This window comes from Canis lupus, chromosome 15 (genome assembly GCF_011100685.1).
Source record: "Canis lupus familiaris isolate Mischka breed German Shepherd chromosome 15, alternate assembly UU_Cfam_GSD_1.0, whole genome shotgun sequence".
NCBI classification, from domain to species: Eukaryota; Metazoa; Chordata; class Mammalia; order Carnivora; family Canidae; genus Canis; species Canis lupus.
Window position 1 is genome coordinate 41,508,532 of NC_049236.1, and position 17,538 is coordinate 41,526,069.

Genomic DNA, 17,538 nt, shown 5'->3' on the forward strand with positions numbered 1-17,538 from the left:
GCTGGCCAGAAGGAGTGTAGCTTGGAACTCAAGCGTGCCTTCACCCTTCTATGGTTCTCAGTATTCTTGTCTTTAAAATGAAGGGATTGAACCAATCAGTTTCACAGGCTTTTTGTCCTAGTGTTTCCATGGAACAGAAACTCACAGGATGTCATATCTGACCTAGATTCGTGTCTGTGTGTGTGTGAGAGAGAGAGAGAGACAGACAGACAGACAGAGTTTTCATAGCAGATGGCATCAGAAGACAGTAGTCAGACAGTTATGGACTGAACCATGCCTCTCCTCAGCTGTTCATACATTCAAGGCCTGACTCCCAGTACCCAAAATGTGTCCTATTTGGAGTTAAGGTGTTGGCTGAGGTAGTTTAGTTAAAATGAGGTCAACCCCTTCATCTGGACTTCCAACTTCCAGAAATGTGTGAAAATATCTGTTGCTTAAGCCACCCAGTCTGTGGTACATTGTTAGCACAACCCTAAGCAGACAAATGCATCTTTTATATCTGATTCCAAAGTGCAAAAATAAAAAGGAAAGGATCAATGACCTCTTCTTCCAGGTTACCTCACTGGCCCCACAGGCCTTTAAGCAAACACTGAGTGCCCTTTGGCCTGAACATGCACTTGACTAAGAAACCCAGCCTCCAGTGACACCACAGGAAAGGAAATCTGGGAACTTCTGTGACACAATTCAGTCTTGCTGAGAATTTGGGGCTAATATTTAACTATGGACATATATTGACATGGGCAGTTCTACAATAGCTTCACACAGAACTTTAAAATGCATATAAAAAATCTTGATTTTTTTTTAAATCTTAATTCTTTTACTCTTATTTTTTTTTTTTAGCAGGGAGGGGAATGTAGTGTCTTATTTGCCTCTTTCATAATTTGTGTTCCTTCTTTCATTCTTGCCACTTTTTTTTCTCTGGGCTTCCTTGGGCATTACATTGGTCTTTTCCATCCTCTCCATATTTGTTAGCCACATTCTACAGCAGCTTCCACCTCTTTCCATCACATGCACCATCTAGCTCCACCACGCCTACCGTTCTTCATTCCTCTATAGCACTTCCCACTTTTCTTTATCGCTGTCTGCTTCTCTCCCATCGTCCTTGCCTCTGTCTGCTTAGTCCTTCTCTCCTCCAGTTTCCTTTCTTGCCTCTGCGTTCAGTTTCTAGCTCCAGTCTCCCTTCTCTGCTCTTTCTTCTTTCCTTTCATCTGCTGACTTGCTTCCGTCCCCACCTTCTGTTCCCCTCCTGGGCGTTTCTTTGGCCCACCTTTCCTTCTCCTCTGAGACTTCATTCTCTTGGTGGTAGATGGGGGATGATACTGCAAACATCACAAAAATAATTGCATTGAGAACAGGTGGCTCCCTGGGTGTCCCAGAAAACAGAGCCTTTGCGTCCGCCGGGAATGCCTGGGCTTCATGTGCTACAGGAGACAGCATTGGTGGTGGAGGGATGGCTAAGGCCTCAGTCACAAGACACAAACTTCTAGAACCTTAGGACTCATCTCTGACCCCTCCCACCCCCCCACCCCCGCTAGACATTGTGAGGCAGTGGTCACCGGGGAACAGAAAGAACTACCCTGCCTTTATCCCCCCAAGCACACTTCTCAACCACATTCACTTATGCTGCTACTGTGGTGCTTGCTCCCTGACTAGCCCCCGCCCGGGCTACTGCGATCCCCTCCCAGCCCCTTTCCATCATTCATGGTGGCTCCCTGGGGGTCACATCTCCGCTGAGCTCCTGAGTCCTCCCCCCAGCTTGGCAGCAGTGTAGGACCAGGAAGCAGCAAATATGTCACTGTGAGCTTCTAGGTTTCTCTTATGCTCTCTGCACAATGCTAGCTAACTTTGGCTCCAGAGATTAAAACCACAGTTTTGTTTTTGTTTTTGGTTTATGGTTTTTTAAACAGTGTCCCAAAGGGGAGCTCCTTGGGCTTTGCTCTCCTTACCCACCCTTCCTTACTTTTTTTTTCTCCTTCACTTACCCCCTACTCTTCAGTTTCATTTTTGCTACTTCAGGACTAAAATCTAAATCACCAAATCACTTCTATTCATTTGTTCATTCATGTATTCACTCTTACAACAAAATTTATCAAGTGACTAATATGCATCAGATAATTTATGTACTTTTGATGGCATAAATAGTAGCTCTAAGGTTCATTTGAAGTCTAGGTTTTAGAAAAAGACACCTATGGATTTTAGTCATTAGAAATTTCTAGGTTATTCTTATAGCCAAACAGAAATTTCTATGTTTAGTGTTTTTTTTCTTTAATTAAGTTTGCCATTGAATGTGAATTTCAAATAATTCCCATTTTAGCATATACTTTTTTCTTTGCACCTTCACAGATTACTAGGACTTGAAAAAAGTTGCATGCCTTGTTATTAATTACAATTATGAAAGATGTTAACACTTGTCCAACAGTTACTTCGTGCAGGATGCGGAAAGAATTGCATGTGTATTTATTAATTCTGAAAACAAGTTGATGTGGTAGGTATTATTATCCCAATTTTACTGATGAAACAGGTTTGGATAGGTTATGTTACTTGGTCAAGGGCTCTCAGTTGGCAACTGGACTTCAGTTTTGTCTGATACCAAAGCTCATGTTTAGTGACTGTTCTCCATTGTCTTCTGGTATCAGATCGTCCAGAGGAGTGGAAAGGAGAATCTACAATGTGGAGTGACCAGAGGGATGGAGCTCTGAAGTGAGGACGGTGTCTTTCCGACCTGTGAGCCAGGATATTGGCCGTAATTCCTATTTGGCCTCCCCACAGATAGAAGACACTTCAATGTCTTGAGGATGGTGGATCCTTCCCCGCCAGCTAGCTTACCTTCTGAGCCTTGGGCATGTCAGTGTGGCGCTGGGCACGGACCGAGCGGGCAGACTTGGCAGGCTTGAGGGGTGCACAGTACATCTCTAGCCTCCTCAGATCACAGCTCCGGAAGCAGCACTCATCCACGATGCCTGTCTGAGGTGCCCTCCGACTGCTGGAGCCGTACCCTGTGGGCTTGTCTGTGCAAATCAAACACAAGGTGGCCTGGCTTTAGAGGGGAATATGCTACCTCCACAGTTCCACCCAACCCCGGAAGCCTCTCTTCTCCCCACAGCTGGTCAACCTACACATCCCAATCTCTTCCTTGAAGCTTCCCCAACAATTCCTGGCCCCACAAATCCTTCTGGATCCCAGTGTGGCTCTGGACTCTGCCCCACATGCCTTAGCACTAACTTGTGCACTGGGGATTTTGTGTTAATTCTTGAGTTCTCAGAAACCTGTTGTCAAGGATCTCGTCTACACCCAAACTGAGTCTTTCCTTATATATTCGCTTAGTTAATTAAATGAAGATCATGTGTTAAGTTTTTTTCATCTTTTTAGCAAATCTGCCTAGTTTTTATGCTCAGGATGGCTCAAGTGTTTGCTCTTTTGCTTAACTGCTTCCATTATAACATCAGGTTGAGTATCAAAGGAATTTTAAGCCTGGAAAGGGCTCCTCATTTTACTGATGTGAAAACAGGCCCAGAACGACTTAAAGCAAGTCATTCATGCAGTAAGGGGTGGAACCAGGATTCAAGGTCAGATCTATCCCTGCATGTTCTGTAATTATGGACAAGTCATTTAAACCTTCTGGGCCCCAGTTTACCCATTTGTAAAGTAGGTTAATAATGTCTTCCTTATAAGGATTCTTTGAGGATTGCATGAGATAATCATAAAGAAAAGATAAAGATAAAGAAAAGTACTTAGAACATCATTTGATATGGAGCAGGTCCTAAATAAATGTTGGTTCACTTCCTCTGAGCACCCTTTTCTAGGGTCTTATAGAGTCTGTGAAGAAGCAGCTTTCATATTAACTGCATCCAGATGCTTTGGAACTTGAGATTGATAACAATACTAGTGTAATGGGCCTTCCTCCTCTATCACCGTAGAGAGAACAGAACAATTGATTCTGTTTTCTCATGGAATAGCTACTACCCTGAGAGAGAGAATGAGCTAAATGTCAATCCTTCGTGTGAGTCTCATTGCCCAGAGGCACATCATGAGTCCCATTTCTTTTGATATTTGCAAATCAATTAGACCTCTTTACTTGGCAAGTAGGTTTTGGTTTAGTTTTATTTCTTATTGTTTTGATTCGGACACAATTTTCCTGGCTCTAGAATTAAAAAGAGAGGGCAAAACAAGCTTACGTGAACTTGTCATAGGAACTTGAAAAGCACCTGAGTTCTTTGTAAACTTTTTGTCAAAGTAGAACTTCTGTTAAACCAAACTTTGCTTATACACCAATCGATAAAGCAGACAGAAGTGAAACTGCTCTGGCTCAGGCGAAGGCTGGGAGACTGGATCTTGGCTTTCTCTCATCTCTCTCATCTCTCATCTCCCTTGGGAGGTGCAGGGCCTGGTCTTCTGCACTGATATTCAGCCTTCATGGAGGAAAATTTGTGAACCACTGATCCAGAAGAATCCAACTAATCAATCTGGCATATGTTCAGTCTTTATTCCTGACACAGAAGACAATGTCATATTTTAAATAAAAAGTCTTACGTTTGTATAATAATGACACTATTGTTGGGAATGGTGTTCTGAAAGTCAAAATCCCCATGTATATTTTGAACTCCCTGGTTGGGAAGATCAGACCCATGGAAATGGCCTGCTACCAAACTAGTTTGGCTGCTTCACTGCTTGAAGGGCCAACCATTCATGGCATCCTCTACAAACCCAAATGTTTTCCTGATGTTTGGCACAGGAGCCTGGGGATCCTTCCTCCCCATAAGGCAGGTTTATTGTCATTCTTAGGGCAGCTGGGGGCAGTAATTCAGTGAGGGTTCATTTGTGGTCTCTTTGGGTGGGGTCTACTTTCTCGCTTAGGGGCAAACCCTGTGGGTGCCTCATAGTTGAGGGGTTTGGGAGGGACTAGGCAGCTGGCCCCAATTGAAGACTTAGTAGTGTTTTCACTTGCCATTGGAGGATCCACGTGCAGAAGACTCTCGTTCTGTTCGCCAGCCGGGCCCTGGCAAGCTGAGACTTGGCCAGTCCCTTGGGCAATGTAAACAATGTTTTTTTGTTTTTATAGTCTTTTCCTGGGACTATAAATTAGAGGAAAGGCACAAATAGGCTTACATGGTTCTTTGTAATCCACAAAGGACTTCTACATACTTTTTGCTAAGTGGTTATTTCAAGAGGTTGAAGGGGTCAGCCAGTTACGAGTAGCTGATACACTTTGGTTTTTCTCTTCGGGTGGGGAGAAGGTGACTCAGCCTACTTTGAGCTCTCCCTGTTGTCTACCACAGGTAATGGCTGCTCTCTGTTGAAACTATAAACTTCTTAATGAGACATAATTGGGATTTTTTTTGTTGTTGTTGTATAGTATAGATTAGTAGTTTGATGTTTTAGAGGTGGGGTAGTAAAGGTGGTTCCAAAAACATCCAACCTTGGCTAACTCAGAAACAACCCATTTCAAAATTCATGCTTATGAGTTGAAGATGGAGAGGGATAGGTTTTGTAACTTCAGGACCTCTTTAGCATTTCCATTTCATGCATCTCTACTGTAATCTTCCTTCTGGAGGAGGACAGCAACCTTAGTCTTGGGAAGGCAGAAAACACTATGTACTGCATATTCCCTTCTTGACAACTGTCAATAGCCATGAAACTCACCACACATCTATTTCCTTTTATGAAGTAGAAAGTAATCATCAGAGCAGAAAAAAAAAAAAAAAAAGACCCACACTGGGCATCTGCTTTGTCATCTTTCTTAGATGAGCTCAGAGTTTGACATGGCTCAGTCTATAAAATAGCTGTGCTTTTTCAGTCCATAGAGCAATGAATTTATGAACAGAAATTTAGGACTTTTCTGTAATGCTCCATAAAGAAAGTTTACCTTATGTTCATCTATTCCTTTTTAATATTGTTGAATGGTGGTAAACAGACTTGGATTTTACCATAACAAGTAACTACTGGTTATCTCTAGCGACCATAATGCTAGAGAAATGTTTTTCTTTGTCTATTCATGGTATCTACAATGGACTAATTGTACTTCATTGGGAATATATGAATATAACAAATATTTACATATTGCCTTTTAAAGTGTAATTCACCCTTTGAAATGTCCTATAGACTTGATTTCTGGTTCTACATAGGACATGTAACAACAAAAACAAATCATTTCTTACTAATCAAGAGGCCACAGTTGAAGATCAAAGTTTCGTCCTTTATCTTCGAGTGCCTCATATTCATTCTTTCTTTATTAATTGAAGTGCAGTTGACATTCTACTATAATATGTGTACAAATGTGAAGTTTAGTTGACATATTACTATAATATGACTATTATATTAGTTTTAGGTGCACAATATAGCGATTCAACATTTATATACATTAAGAAATGATCCCCATGATAAATATAGCTACCATCTTTCACCATACAAAGCTGTTATAAACCCTGTGTTGGGATCCCTGGGTGGCGCAGTGGTTTGGCACCTGCCTTTGGCCCAGGGCGCGATCCTGGAGACCCGGGATCAAATCCCACGTCAGGCTCCCGGTGCATGGAGCCTGCTTCTCCTTCTGCCTATGTCTCTGCCTCTCTCTCTCTCTCTGTGACTATCATACATAAATAAAAATTAAAAAAAATAAAATAAACCCTGTGTTGCACATTGTCTCCTTGTTTTTCATTTATTTTATAACTGGAAGTTTGTATCTTTTAATCCCCTTCCCTTATTTTGCCCATCCTCCAGCCTTCCCCTCTGGCAACCACCATATTGTTTTCTGTATCTATGAGGCTGTTTCTCTTTTGTTTGTTCATTTGTTTTGTTTTTTAGATTCCACATATAAGTGAAATCGTGTTATCTGTCTTTATCTATCTGATTTATTTCACTTAGTGTGATACCTCTAGGTCTATCGATGTTGCTACAAATGGCAAAATTTCATTGTTTTCTATGGTTGAGTAATATTCCATTGTATGTACTATATACCACACTTTAAAAAAAAATCATCTATTGATGGACACTTAGGTTGCCTCCATATATTGGCTATTATAAATAATGTTGCAATGCAATGGGCTTAGAGGTGCACATAATCTTTCCAAACTAGTGTTTCATTTTTTTTCAGATAAATACCCAGAAGTGGAATTCCTAGATTACATGATAAACTTATTTTTAATTTCTTGAGGAACCTCCATACCATTTTCCATAGTGGCTGCACCATTTTGCATTCCTACCACCAGTACACTCATATTACTTTTTTTCTAGAACCAAAATATAGACATTTGTTGCTATGGGCTGAAACTAGAAGTCTGAAACAATGTAACTTAATAGAAAGGCTGTAAATTCATTTCCTCCAGTATCAATTTTGAGAAAAATGGGGATTTTTAACAACCTGTAAATTATTCCTCTTGTCTTTATGATTGATTTTTATTATTTTTTGTATATTTTTAAATTATTTTTAAAGATTTTATTATTTATTCATGAGGGACATGGAGAGAGAGAGGCAGAGACATAGGCAGAGGGAGAAGCAGGTTCCATGAAGGTAGCCCGATGTGGGACTTGATCCTAGGACTCCAGGATCATACCCTGAGCCGAAGGAAGACACTGAACTGCAGAGCCACCCAGGCACCCCTATGATTAATTTTTAAATGAGATATAATGAATTGTTCTATCCTTGCCTTTAAAAACTCCTCATTAGGAACTATGTAATTCTGCTTCTGTGGGCAGAGTCAGAATTGGTAGGTGAATGGGAAACAAATATTGCCTTCATATAAGAAAAAAAAATCCTAACAATTTGTACTTGAAAAGTATTAAAAATGGGACAAATTTCTTTTAAAGGTAATGAACTTCCCATTGCTAGAAACAGTGAAGCAAAGTCTTTATGAACACCCGCCAGAGATCTTAGGTGTATATTCCTGTATTCTGCACAGTGTACGACTGCCATAGACCTGTCTATTTCAGAGATTCTGTTACGAGTAAAGAAATGGAGGAGAAAACCCATCTAGGCCAAATATTCAGTATGGCTGGAAGCTACTTACTTTGTCTTCAAGAAAGAGGTTCAAATATTTTTTAACTTAGAAAGTGAAAATATTTTTTTCTATTTTTACTTGAGTTCTCCAAGAGGCATAAAATATTTTTCTTCACTTGAAACTACTACAAAAGGAATAGAATAGAAAAAGGATAGTCCTTTCTGCAAGTAGGTGTAGTCCCAGAGTTCCGTGGTACTGGCGTTATGAAGGGACCATTAGCATGAACAGACAGACATGTATAAAATTTCACAGAATTTTTCTTGCTGACAGTATTGACTTTGAAAATTTTATATATTTATATATTTATTTTGTCAGTAGTTTTGCTCCAACGCATGCACACCAAATATTGCTTAGCAGAAAAGTTGGCCACCACCTAACCTAGGCTTTGACTCCACAATGAGTAGACATAATGCATAGTCACAGTGCAGTGCTGCATCTTGAAAGTTGGCCAACAGACAGAATTCCAATGGTGAAGCAGCTGGCTTCTATAATAATAGCACTTCCCTTTAAATAATGCATGGTCAGTGGAGTAATTCAATAATCTTCAGGGCAAACTTGCTAGTTACAAGGGTTTCGGGCAGAATTGTGGCATCATCAAAACCACACCAATTAGCTGAGTCTCACATTTTGTCATAGATGCAAGCAACTTGCTTCCCTCCATCTCTGAAGGAGAAGGTGTAATGCTGAGATTAAACTGGGATCATCACTGCTAGAACAAAGAATTCTAGTTGTTCATTACTGGAGGAGATGGTACTACCTCTACTGGCACTATATATGCTTGTGTTATAGGTTTCTTGAAATGCAATTGGGATGCTGTACTCAATTTTGATTTCCTTTGAAACTTTCTATTTCATTGAGGAAAACTTTAATTATTTTAACCCCATCAGTGGAAAGAGGAGACCCTGATTTGAAGAATCGCTAAACAACGAAAAATGCAAATATTTTGCAAAGAGGGAAATAGCCAGTTCTGAAGACACAACTTGCTACTCTTTTGGTTCTGAGGAGTAAAACTGTTCTTTAGAAATTGCGAACAGGAGTAGGTTCTGAAGTCAATCATATTTTGAAGGCAGAAAAAAAGAAGTAAGACAATTCAAGTTGGCTATTTCTAGAAAATTCACAATTATGTGTTTGATAGAAAACATGGATGCGGTTATTAAGTAATAAGAAACTACTTCCATTTAACTTTGATTAACTGAGGATTGATCTCAAAATTAAATACTACAATAAGAATCTATAGAAGCCAGAAAATTAGATTCCTTATACCAACTATTTATCCCAAACCTCCAAACATGTTGACAAGTTTAGAGTAACTCAGAATAACTAATTTTTTAGGGCAATGTTTCCCCATGGGCCACCCTGTCTAATAAAAAATATCTGAGGCACCTGGGTGGCACAGTTAATTAAGCGTCTGCCTTTGGCTCACATCATGATCTTGGGATCGAGCCCCACATAAAACCCAACAGGGCTCCCTGCTCAGTGGGAGCCTGATTCACCCTCCCCACTCCACTCACCCCTCTGCTTGTGCTCTCTTCACTCTTTCTCTCTCTCTCACTGTATCACTCTCTCTCAAATAAATAAACAAAATCCTTTAAAAAAATCATTCAGCTGACATAACTTTGGATGGTATACTCTAGGAAAGTTGAGTGAAATAGGAGCAATCTTAAAGTTACTTCTATTTTAGCATTTTAATTGTTATTTTCATTTGTTGGAAGAGTGAGAATCACCTCCCAACACTTTTTACACATTTCATGGCTTCACAGGGAAAACTAGACTCCTTTTGTTAATTCCTAAAATGAGGAAAATTGTGATAAGACTATTTATCCAAATTCAAATGTAATACATTGTTGGGTTGATAGTTTCTGAATTTGTAGGATTGGCATTTAGTTTAAAGCCCTTTTGATGCGTCAATATTTTACCTTTAAAAAATTTCTGTGGAAATCACACGAGTGAAAACAATTATTAAGATCTATGTTGTCACGTGCTCAGTAAAGATACGGAAAGAGGCTTTCACTACTAGAAACTAGGCACCTCATTATGCAGTTAGAATAACACACACTTAAACGTGTCAAGGAGTCTAGTGAGTTACCATCAGTATCAAGGCTACTGTCAGACACTTTGAAATTAGGATTGTTTTTGAGGAAGTTTTTCTAAAATATCTATATATTCCCTGCCTTAAATGTTGCTACTGGACTCCATACATTTCTGCTTTTTGGCAGAAGGATCTTTCCAAGTAGGATCGACCTTTAGCATCTGTAAAAGTGAACACTGAGAAAATGTCCTCTCTTCTATGAACTACATGTCATGAACTTTTCTGAAAAACCTATCACATTTAGGCATTGATTTCATTTTGGCCTATGTTAAATTTTAACTGCTGGCGTTTGCTGGTCCCACTACTTCTCAGTTGGACAAGGTCATCTTTTCTAGGAATCTTGGCCCTATTTGACCCACCCCCACCCCCATCACTCAGTAACTCTTTCTCAGCTACTAAATCCCCACAACTCCAAAAGACCAAACTCTTCTCATCACCCAATCAAGTCAGTGTTTGTGTATCTGTGGGTCTGAAAAGAATGAAGCAAAGATCTATGGGGCTTCCCCTTTCTTTAAGCACTCCCTTCTTTTGGAAACCCTCAACTCAAGGGCAGGTGTAAAAATAGTGCTGTTTAGTCCACCTCTATCTCTAAGATCAGGAAGCTAAAACACAAGGCCTAGGAACAAGAAAACTAGCGATTCAGAGCAGAAACATTACCGTTTTAGGACTCTTTGGAGAAATGGGCCAACAGAGTGGGAAGCAACATGATGTATTACTTTAGCCTGATACAATCCCCTGGAGGACAAGCGTCTTGCCAGGACAGCACAATTTACTAGCTTAGGTCTGATTCCAGGGCTTGGAGGAGATAGATGTAGCCAACAAAATTATACTTTGGCAAGAGAAATGCTTTGCTGGACAGAAATGTCGTCCTAAGGGAACAGTTTGGTTTATCAACGTCTAAGGTAAAAGATAATCAAATGCCAAGAGGTCATTTTTATGTTTGAATTACTTCAGTTGGGTCTGCTATATAAGTTAGCTACCATTTTCTGGTCACATCGTTTCAATTATTTAGAACATAGTACAGGATTCCAGTATGATCTGCCTGTGACAGGAGACATACCAGTGTCGGAGGCAGTATGTGGAATGGCTGGCGGCACAGGGCTTAGAGTCAGGCGGACCTGGGTTCTGCCACCTATTCGCCATTCACCTTGGGCAAGGCAGCAAATCTTCTAAGACTCAGAGGCTGTATAAAATGGACGTATGTAAAAGAGAGCCCCCCGGGCTGATGGAAGATTAAGTGATAATGTATGTTCAGTGTTTTGCACAATGTCTGGTATGCAGTAAAGTCTGAATAAATGTTAGGTCTTATAACTAGTATTATCATAGACTCGAGTTGGATAACATAGCTAGCTGGGCAGGTATCCCCTTCCTCTCTTCCTCTTAAAAATGCATCCTTTCCAAAGTTTGGTTGCAAAAGGTCCTCTCCAGATAAAGAAGGACTGTTCACCATTAAAGTAAATGCAGAACTATTCCTTTGAAAGGATACCCACACTCTATGTTGTATAGTCTGTTCCAAGAAATTTTAATCCACAAGAGACACCGTGACAATGGATCGTCCTATCGAGTCAAACAAGGCAAAGTCATATGGTCTTATGACCAAAGATAAGCTATCTTGACCTCTTGTAACCTCAGTAGTTGTTCAGTGTTAGCATCCACATCCATCCACTTATTTCAAAACAGTGTTGTAAGGTATGAGATGGCTGTGAGAGAAAGAGATGGTCAGAAGTGGTTTCCCATTCACTTTTAGCCAGCATATGTATGTTTCTCCTCTCTCTTCATTTTGTGCCTCATCTCTTTCCTTTCTCTTCCTCTACATCTTCTCGCCTGCTCTTGACAGCCACTAACGTTTTTACTCACTGATGAGTTTTAGGACAAAAGTCGATGCTATGCAGACTAGGCTAGGTATTGGAGTTTAGTTTCTGCCCTGGAATGATGGGAAACTAGTGCTCCCTCTCCTGCCAACCAAACTTTGGGACTAAGCAGTCACCAAGGACACAGTGTCACCAGGCCCACTTAATCACTACTCCATCTTGGAGCCATACTTGAATGAGATGAAAACAGACAACAAGAGAAAGAACACTAAGGGATGTTGAGGAATTACATATATGGACTTTACTTATCTCACATTTTTGAGAAAGACTATGACGGAAATTGTAAGATGAGTCTGGCTCCAACTTGTAGATTGTAGCCATGCTACCAACATTATCTCCTATACTCGCATTGTTACTGCTTGTTTACTCTTTCAAATGTGGTAAGAGAGCCCTTGTGGACAAAACATAAGGCACTGGTGAATAGAGGGTAACGCCCCTCTCTCTGGTGCCATGGAAAGATGAATCAGCCAAAAGGGTATTAAAACACATTCTCTTTATTTTTAGTTTCACTCTAAAGTCTATCATTTCTCTTTTCTTTGCAACTTGGCACCTGCTCTGTGTTTTCAGGGGCCCTGTTCCCTGTCAGTCTCCTCACTCAGGCCTCTGTGTTTTGCTCAGGGCACATCTGGAGATTTTCCCAGGGGTGGGTGTGACACGGTCAGGATGGCAGGTGAAGGGGTGACAGCTGCCAGGGCAGTCTGGCGTGTCTGAAGGGAGAGTGTTGGGAGGAGGAGGCCCCATAAGGAGAGGCACTGGGCCTGAATCAGGGAGTGAGCTGTTGGAAGGCAGCCTCCACAGCAGCAGAGACAGCCCTTGGCATTACCACAGAGAAGGAACAGCCAGAGTCAGTGACAGATTGAACACAGAGGAGGAGGGGGGAGGGAGAAGGTGGTTAAGGCGTTACATGATATAAATAACCACATGGTGTACACTCCAGTGCCAGTTGCGTTGTGTGTGATGTCCCTTTCATGCTGGGATGTCAACAGTGCTGTTCCTGAATTGAAAGGTCCTGGGAAGTGTTTCTGTAGCACCTACAAGAGTGCCATATGCAGAGAGTGAATGAAAAGAAGGCAATGTGGTATGTGGAAAACAACATTGGATTTTAGCCCCAGATCCTTTGTGCAAACTCACAAGTCACCCAGACTCTCTGAGATCCAGTTTTCTTGTGTTGACAACCAAAGTACTGCTTGGTATCGAGGACTCATTCTAACAATATGACCCTAAGGATTATCTGGATGGTTATGCTACCCATTTTTTACTCAACCATGTATGTAGGGCCTATCAGTGCTTCTCTCTAAGAAGAGAAATTTGATGAAAGAACCAGGAGTTTCCTCTTTTTCAGGTTTAATTTTAGATGGAAACAAGATTTATAGGCTGAATTTAAGGAAAGCAGGGATCAGTGTTGAATTTGATGGAGGAAAATAGGGAATATCCAAGCCATGATCTGATTAAGAGGAGCGGACAAGACCATCTATGGAGATTACAGAAGCCCCTTCCAGAAGGACATGGGCATGAATTAGAAAGAGGGTAAGAAAGAGAGTCATTTATTGGAGCTGTTGAAATAGTAAAAAGAATCAAGCTGCATTCTGGAGATCAGGGTTCTGAAGGCTTTGAGCAACAAGTGAGGGATGGCCTTCCCTTGTGTGGCACTGGGAATTGAGAATTAGTGTAAAATCACCAGTCTTTCACCAATACTCTTTTTGAAGCTGCATCTTCAAAAACTGAGTAAGTGACCTGCCCCTCGAGGGTTGCTAATGTTTTTGACCAGAACGCTAAATCTCATAGCACTCAGAGTGGCCAACTCTTTATTTTACTACTTTCCTTGCTGTCTGTGAGTGGTATATGAACCCTCTGTGAGATATTTAGTTCCTTCCAGGGGACATGTGCATAGTTTCCCTGGAAAATTCCAGCTACAACTACATGCCGTCCCATCTCTGATAAAGTGAATGGGCTTCAGACAGGCCATCACCTTTGCCATTGGTACCCAACATCTGCCCCAAGGGCAAAATTAGAAGATGACCATTTTAAACATGGTTTTTCAAACATCACCCCCCCCCTTTTTGGAAAAATAAATGAATGTTAAGGTTATTAAAAATTTAAAATTTATACAAGGAGTTCTTAAGCAAGTTTCAGTATTATTTATCAAAACACCAATCAGGTATGCAAACTGAAGCTGAATGGTTTATTTAGAGTGATTATATTATTCCAGGAACTTGCAGCTAAAATCTGGACTCATAAACCATCGTTTCTTTCTTTTCTTTCAATGGAATTTTGCTGCTATAATTTTTCTCCCTTTTATCTTAATGTTTGATTGCTTAAACATGACCAAGAGACTTTAAGTGCTCTCCTCAAATTATCGTATTTTAGAATTCCATACCTCTTTGGACAAGATAGCAAACTCAAGGTCAACTAAAGAGGTTTCTTAGTAATGTGGCAATCATTAAGTCTGTTAGCTTTTAACCACCCACTCAACCTCCTTGCCCCAAATGTTATTTTTCTGAATTGAAGAAGTAAATTATGAATAAGGAGAAAGAGAGGTGTGGTTAAGTTGTGGCTTATCTCCAAGATAAATACCACTCTTGATTTTGTTTCATAGTATGCCTACCTCTTCAAAATTTATCAATGCTATTTGGCGAATATTACTACCAACTAAGAAAAATCTCTGATTCTCTTATTTATTTTACTAAATCCAACAACAACAACAAAAAAAGATTTTCATCTTGTGATATTGGGAAATCATGAAAGAGAAACCAAACTCCTTTATTTTTATTTTTTCTTACATAGTCAAACATACTATGAATGACCACATTGCTCTGGCCTCCCACTCTGATGCAGGGGCCTTTTGGCCTTCTAGCCAGTCACTCACTTCCATGAATTTACTTTCTGAGAACTAGAGATGGTTGCCCTAGAAGTCATTTTTCAGTTTATCACAAAACCTACCCATGGTTGGAGAATTAATGAGCCTCATTAGGAATAAGCAACGTGAGGACCAATGTGTCACAGAGCTGGGGAGACTCCTTTGTGCACTGGGCCAGGATGACTATTTATGGGACATTTTATTTCCCTCAACATCTGCCTTTTATATGCTCTCTTTGGCTCAGATCTAAGTATGGGAAGGTTGCAAGGAGACATTGCTTATGCTTATGCTAATACTTAGGCATGATTAGCTCTGTCTTAACTCCAGCAGGAAGTGAGAGCCCAGGTTTACAAATCTCTTCTGATGCATATAATCTTCTAGCAAGGCAGCCTCCATTTTTCCTTCCCAGCTTTCCAGCAAGTATCTTCTTGCTTGTAACCCCACACCAAGTCTCTTATACTTGTGAGAAAGAAGATCAGCAGTTTAGTGCCTGCCTTCTGCTCAGGGCATGATTCTGGAGTCCTGGAATCGAGTCCCACATCGGACTCCCAGCATGGAGCCTGCTTCTCCCTCTGCCTGTATCTCTGCCTCTCTCTCTCTCTCTCTCTCTCTCTCTCTCTCTGTCTCTGTCTCTCATGAATAAATAAAAAATCTAAAAAAAAAAAAGAATATCAAATCCATTGACCTCTTGATGGGTATGGTCTCCATAACCTCCACTGTGTCAATTAGATGCATATTTGTCTAAAAACTACATATAGAAACCTTGAGGTTGATGTGAAGAAATGGTCATCAAGGTAGCAACTTCTCTATATTTGGGGTGAGAGAAGAGAAATAAAGTTTTTTGACTGAGTAGCAGGGTTTCTGGTAAGAGAATGTGGAGAGAGCTGCATACATCCTCATTTCTGAACTGTGAGTTTAAGTCATTGATGATGACTTTTTTAAAGAGAAGAATGATGGGAAAAAGGGGGCTGTTGGTCTAGAAACATTTTAATTACTTCTAAAGACTTGATAGCATTTATTTTTCTTCTAAAACAACTTCTTGTCCTCCTTCTCTTCCTCCTCCTCCTCTGCTTCTGGTTCAAGATGATACTCTAGTAAAGGTCACTTGTGAAGTCTTGGTCTTCACATATCTTCTCACTGAACCAGTGCTCCCACGGTCCACTGAGATCTGCCCTTGGCAGGCATTTCCCGCAGTCAGACTATGAATCGTCAAAAATTCCTTGCATTCTTCACAACATCTGTGCCTTCTTTTGCCACATCTTTCTTCCTGGTACTCAACAGGCCACAAATTACCCTGGACTTCTCTTTCCAAGCTGTTGATGTCTTAACACTCTCCCTTCAAACCAAATTCCTCTCTTGTCCTTGGCCGTGGCTCTTGGCTTCCCAGACTTCTCATCTCCCTCATCTGGGTTAGTCATCTGTGGCATCACCAGCACTGTCTCTTTCTCCTAGCCTTCTATCTGGCCTGAAATTATGCATTTCTTCAAATGTCAGAGTTACTATGCCCAAACATGCTACCTGGTTGGATGCTTGGTTAAATGTCCTAACATGATCTAAACACTGTAGTGCAGACAATACCTCCACACAGCAAGAGCACTTGACAAGACTCAAACACAGAGGACACTGATTAGCCAGTGGAGAGAAGGAGCTATAACAAGACCCAAAGACATACTCAAATGAAGTTGCAAACTTTTCCATTGAACACAAGTTTCTCTTGAGAATGAAAGGCAGCATTTCAATCTATTGAGCATTTTATATTCAAACTTATTTCTTTGACATTTAGAACAATGGAGGCCTTTGCAATAAAAACATTACCCAGAGCTTCCCTTTGTTGAGTGCTTTCTATTAAAGCACTATAGTAAATATTACTTTCCCTGTCTTTTTTCATTTACATCCTACAGTATTACATGGAGAGGCATTATTACTATATCCATTTTACAGATGAGGAAGCTGATGCTTAGCAAGTTTAAGTAACTTGACTCAGATCATACAGCTAGTTCCCCTTGATTGGGGACAGCTTGAAAATGGGAGGAGAAACTCTGAAATTGATACTGTTACTGGGATTTTTAAAAGCATGTAATACCAATATCCATGAAGGATGTGAGTGAGGCCATCTGTCAGCCAGCTCCAAGGTTTGAGCACATGCAGGAGACAGTTCTGCACTAAATAATCTAGAGAGTATCCGAGGGAAGGCCATGCATGGCTTTTGCCCTTGAGAGAGAAGTCTATGCAGTTCTGCAGTTTGGGGCACAGCTGGATATGGGATGCTCACATCTCACCCAGTACACTATGATTCTTTCTAGTTCCAGAAGGGGCAGCAGCCAGACCAACGTTTCCAATTCTTTGGAATTTCCAATGTTATAATAACTTTAGCAGAAATTAAAATAAAGAAATTTTATCCATAATTTTGGTACCTTAACAAATAATACTATCTTCACTTAAATTTTTTTTCTAGTTCTCCAGATGCACACATCATTTGGACATAGCTAAATTTAATGCAATACTGTTTTCTTTGCTTAACATTATATTGCAAGCATTTTACATCTTGCTACATATCTTTGTAATTATAATTTTAAAGCAGCAGAATATTTTATTGAGTAGAATTTTCATCATTTATTTCTTTAAACCATTTTCCTATTACTAGACATTTTGGTTATTTTCAGTTTATCGTTATTTTAACTAATGCAGCAGTGAGTGTTTTTGTGAACACAACTTTCTACTCTTTGAGAT

The 17,538-nt window shown here is 40.3% G+C and overlaps 1 protein-coding gene and 1 long non-coding RNA gene across 15 annotated transcripts in view; one reads left to right on the forward strand and one right to left on the reverse strand.

Annotated features, from left to right (window-relative positions):
• The window catches only part of LOC111090065, a 118,878-nt gene extending 115,528 nt beyond the window's left edge, over positions 1-3,350 (forward strand). For all 14 annotated transcript variants that reach the window (XR_005370704.1, XR_005370714.1, XR_005370703.1 and 11 more), the window contains one exon: positions 2,637-3,350. This is a non-coding gene — a long non-coding RNA (uncharacterized LOC111090065). The remainder of the gene's footprint in view (positions 1-2,636) is intronic.
• IGF1 (insulin like growth factor 1) overlaps positions 1-17,538 on the reverse strand; it is a 72,396-nt gene that overhangs the window by 13,053 nt on the left and 41,805 nt on the right. Inside the window, exon 3 of the mRNA NM_001313855.1 lies at positions 2,827-3,008. Coding sequence (NP_001300784.1) covers positions 2,827-3,008 — 182 coding nt within the window. The remainder of the gene's footprint in view (positions 1-2,826; positions 3,009-17,538) is intronic.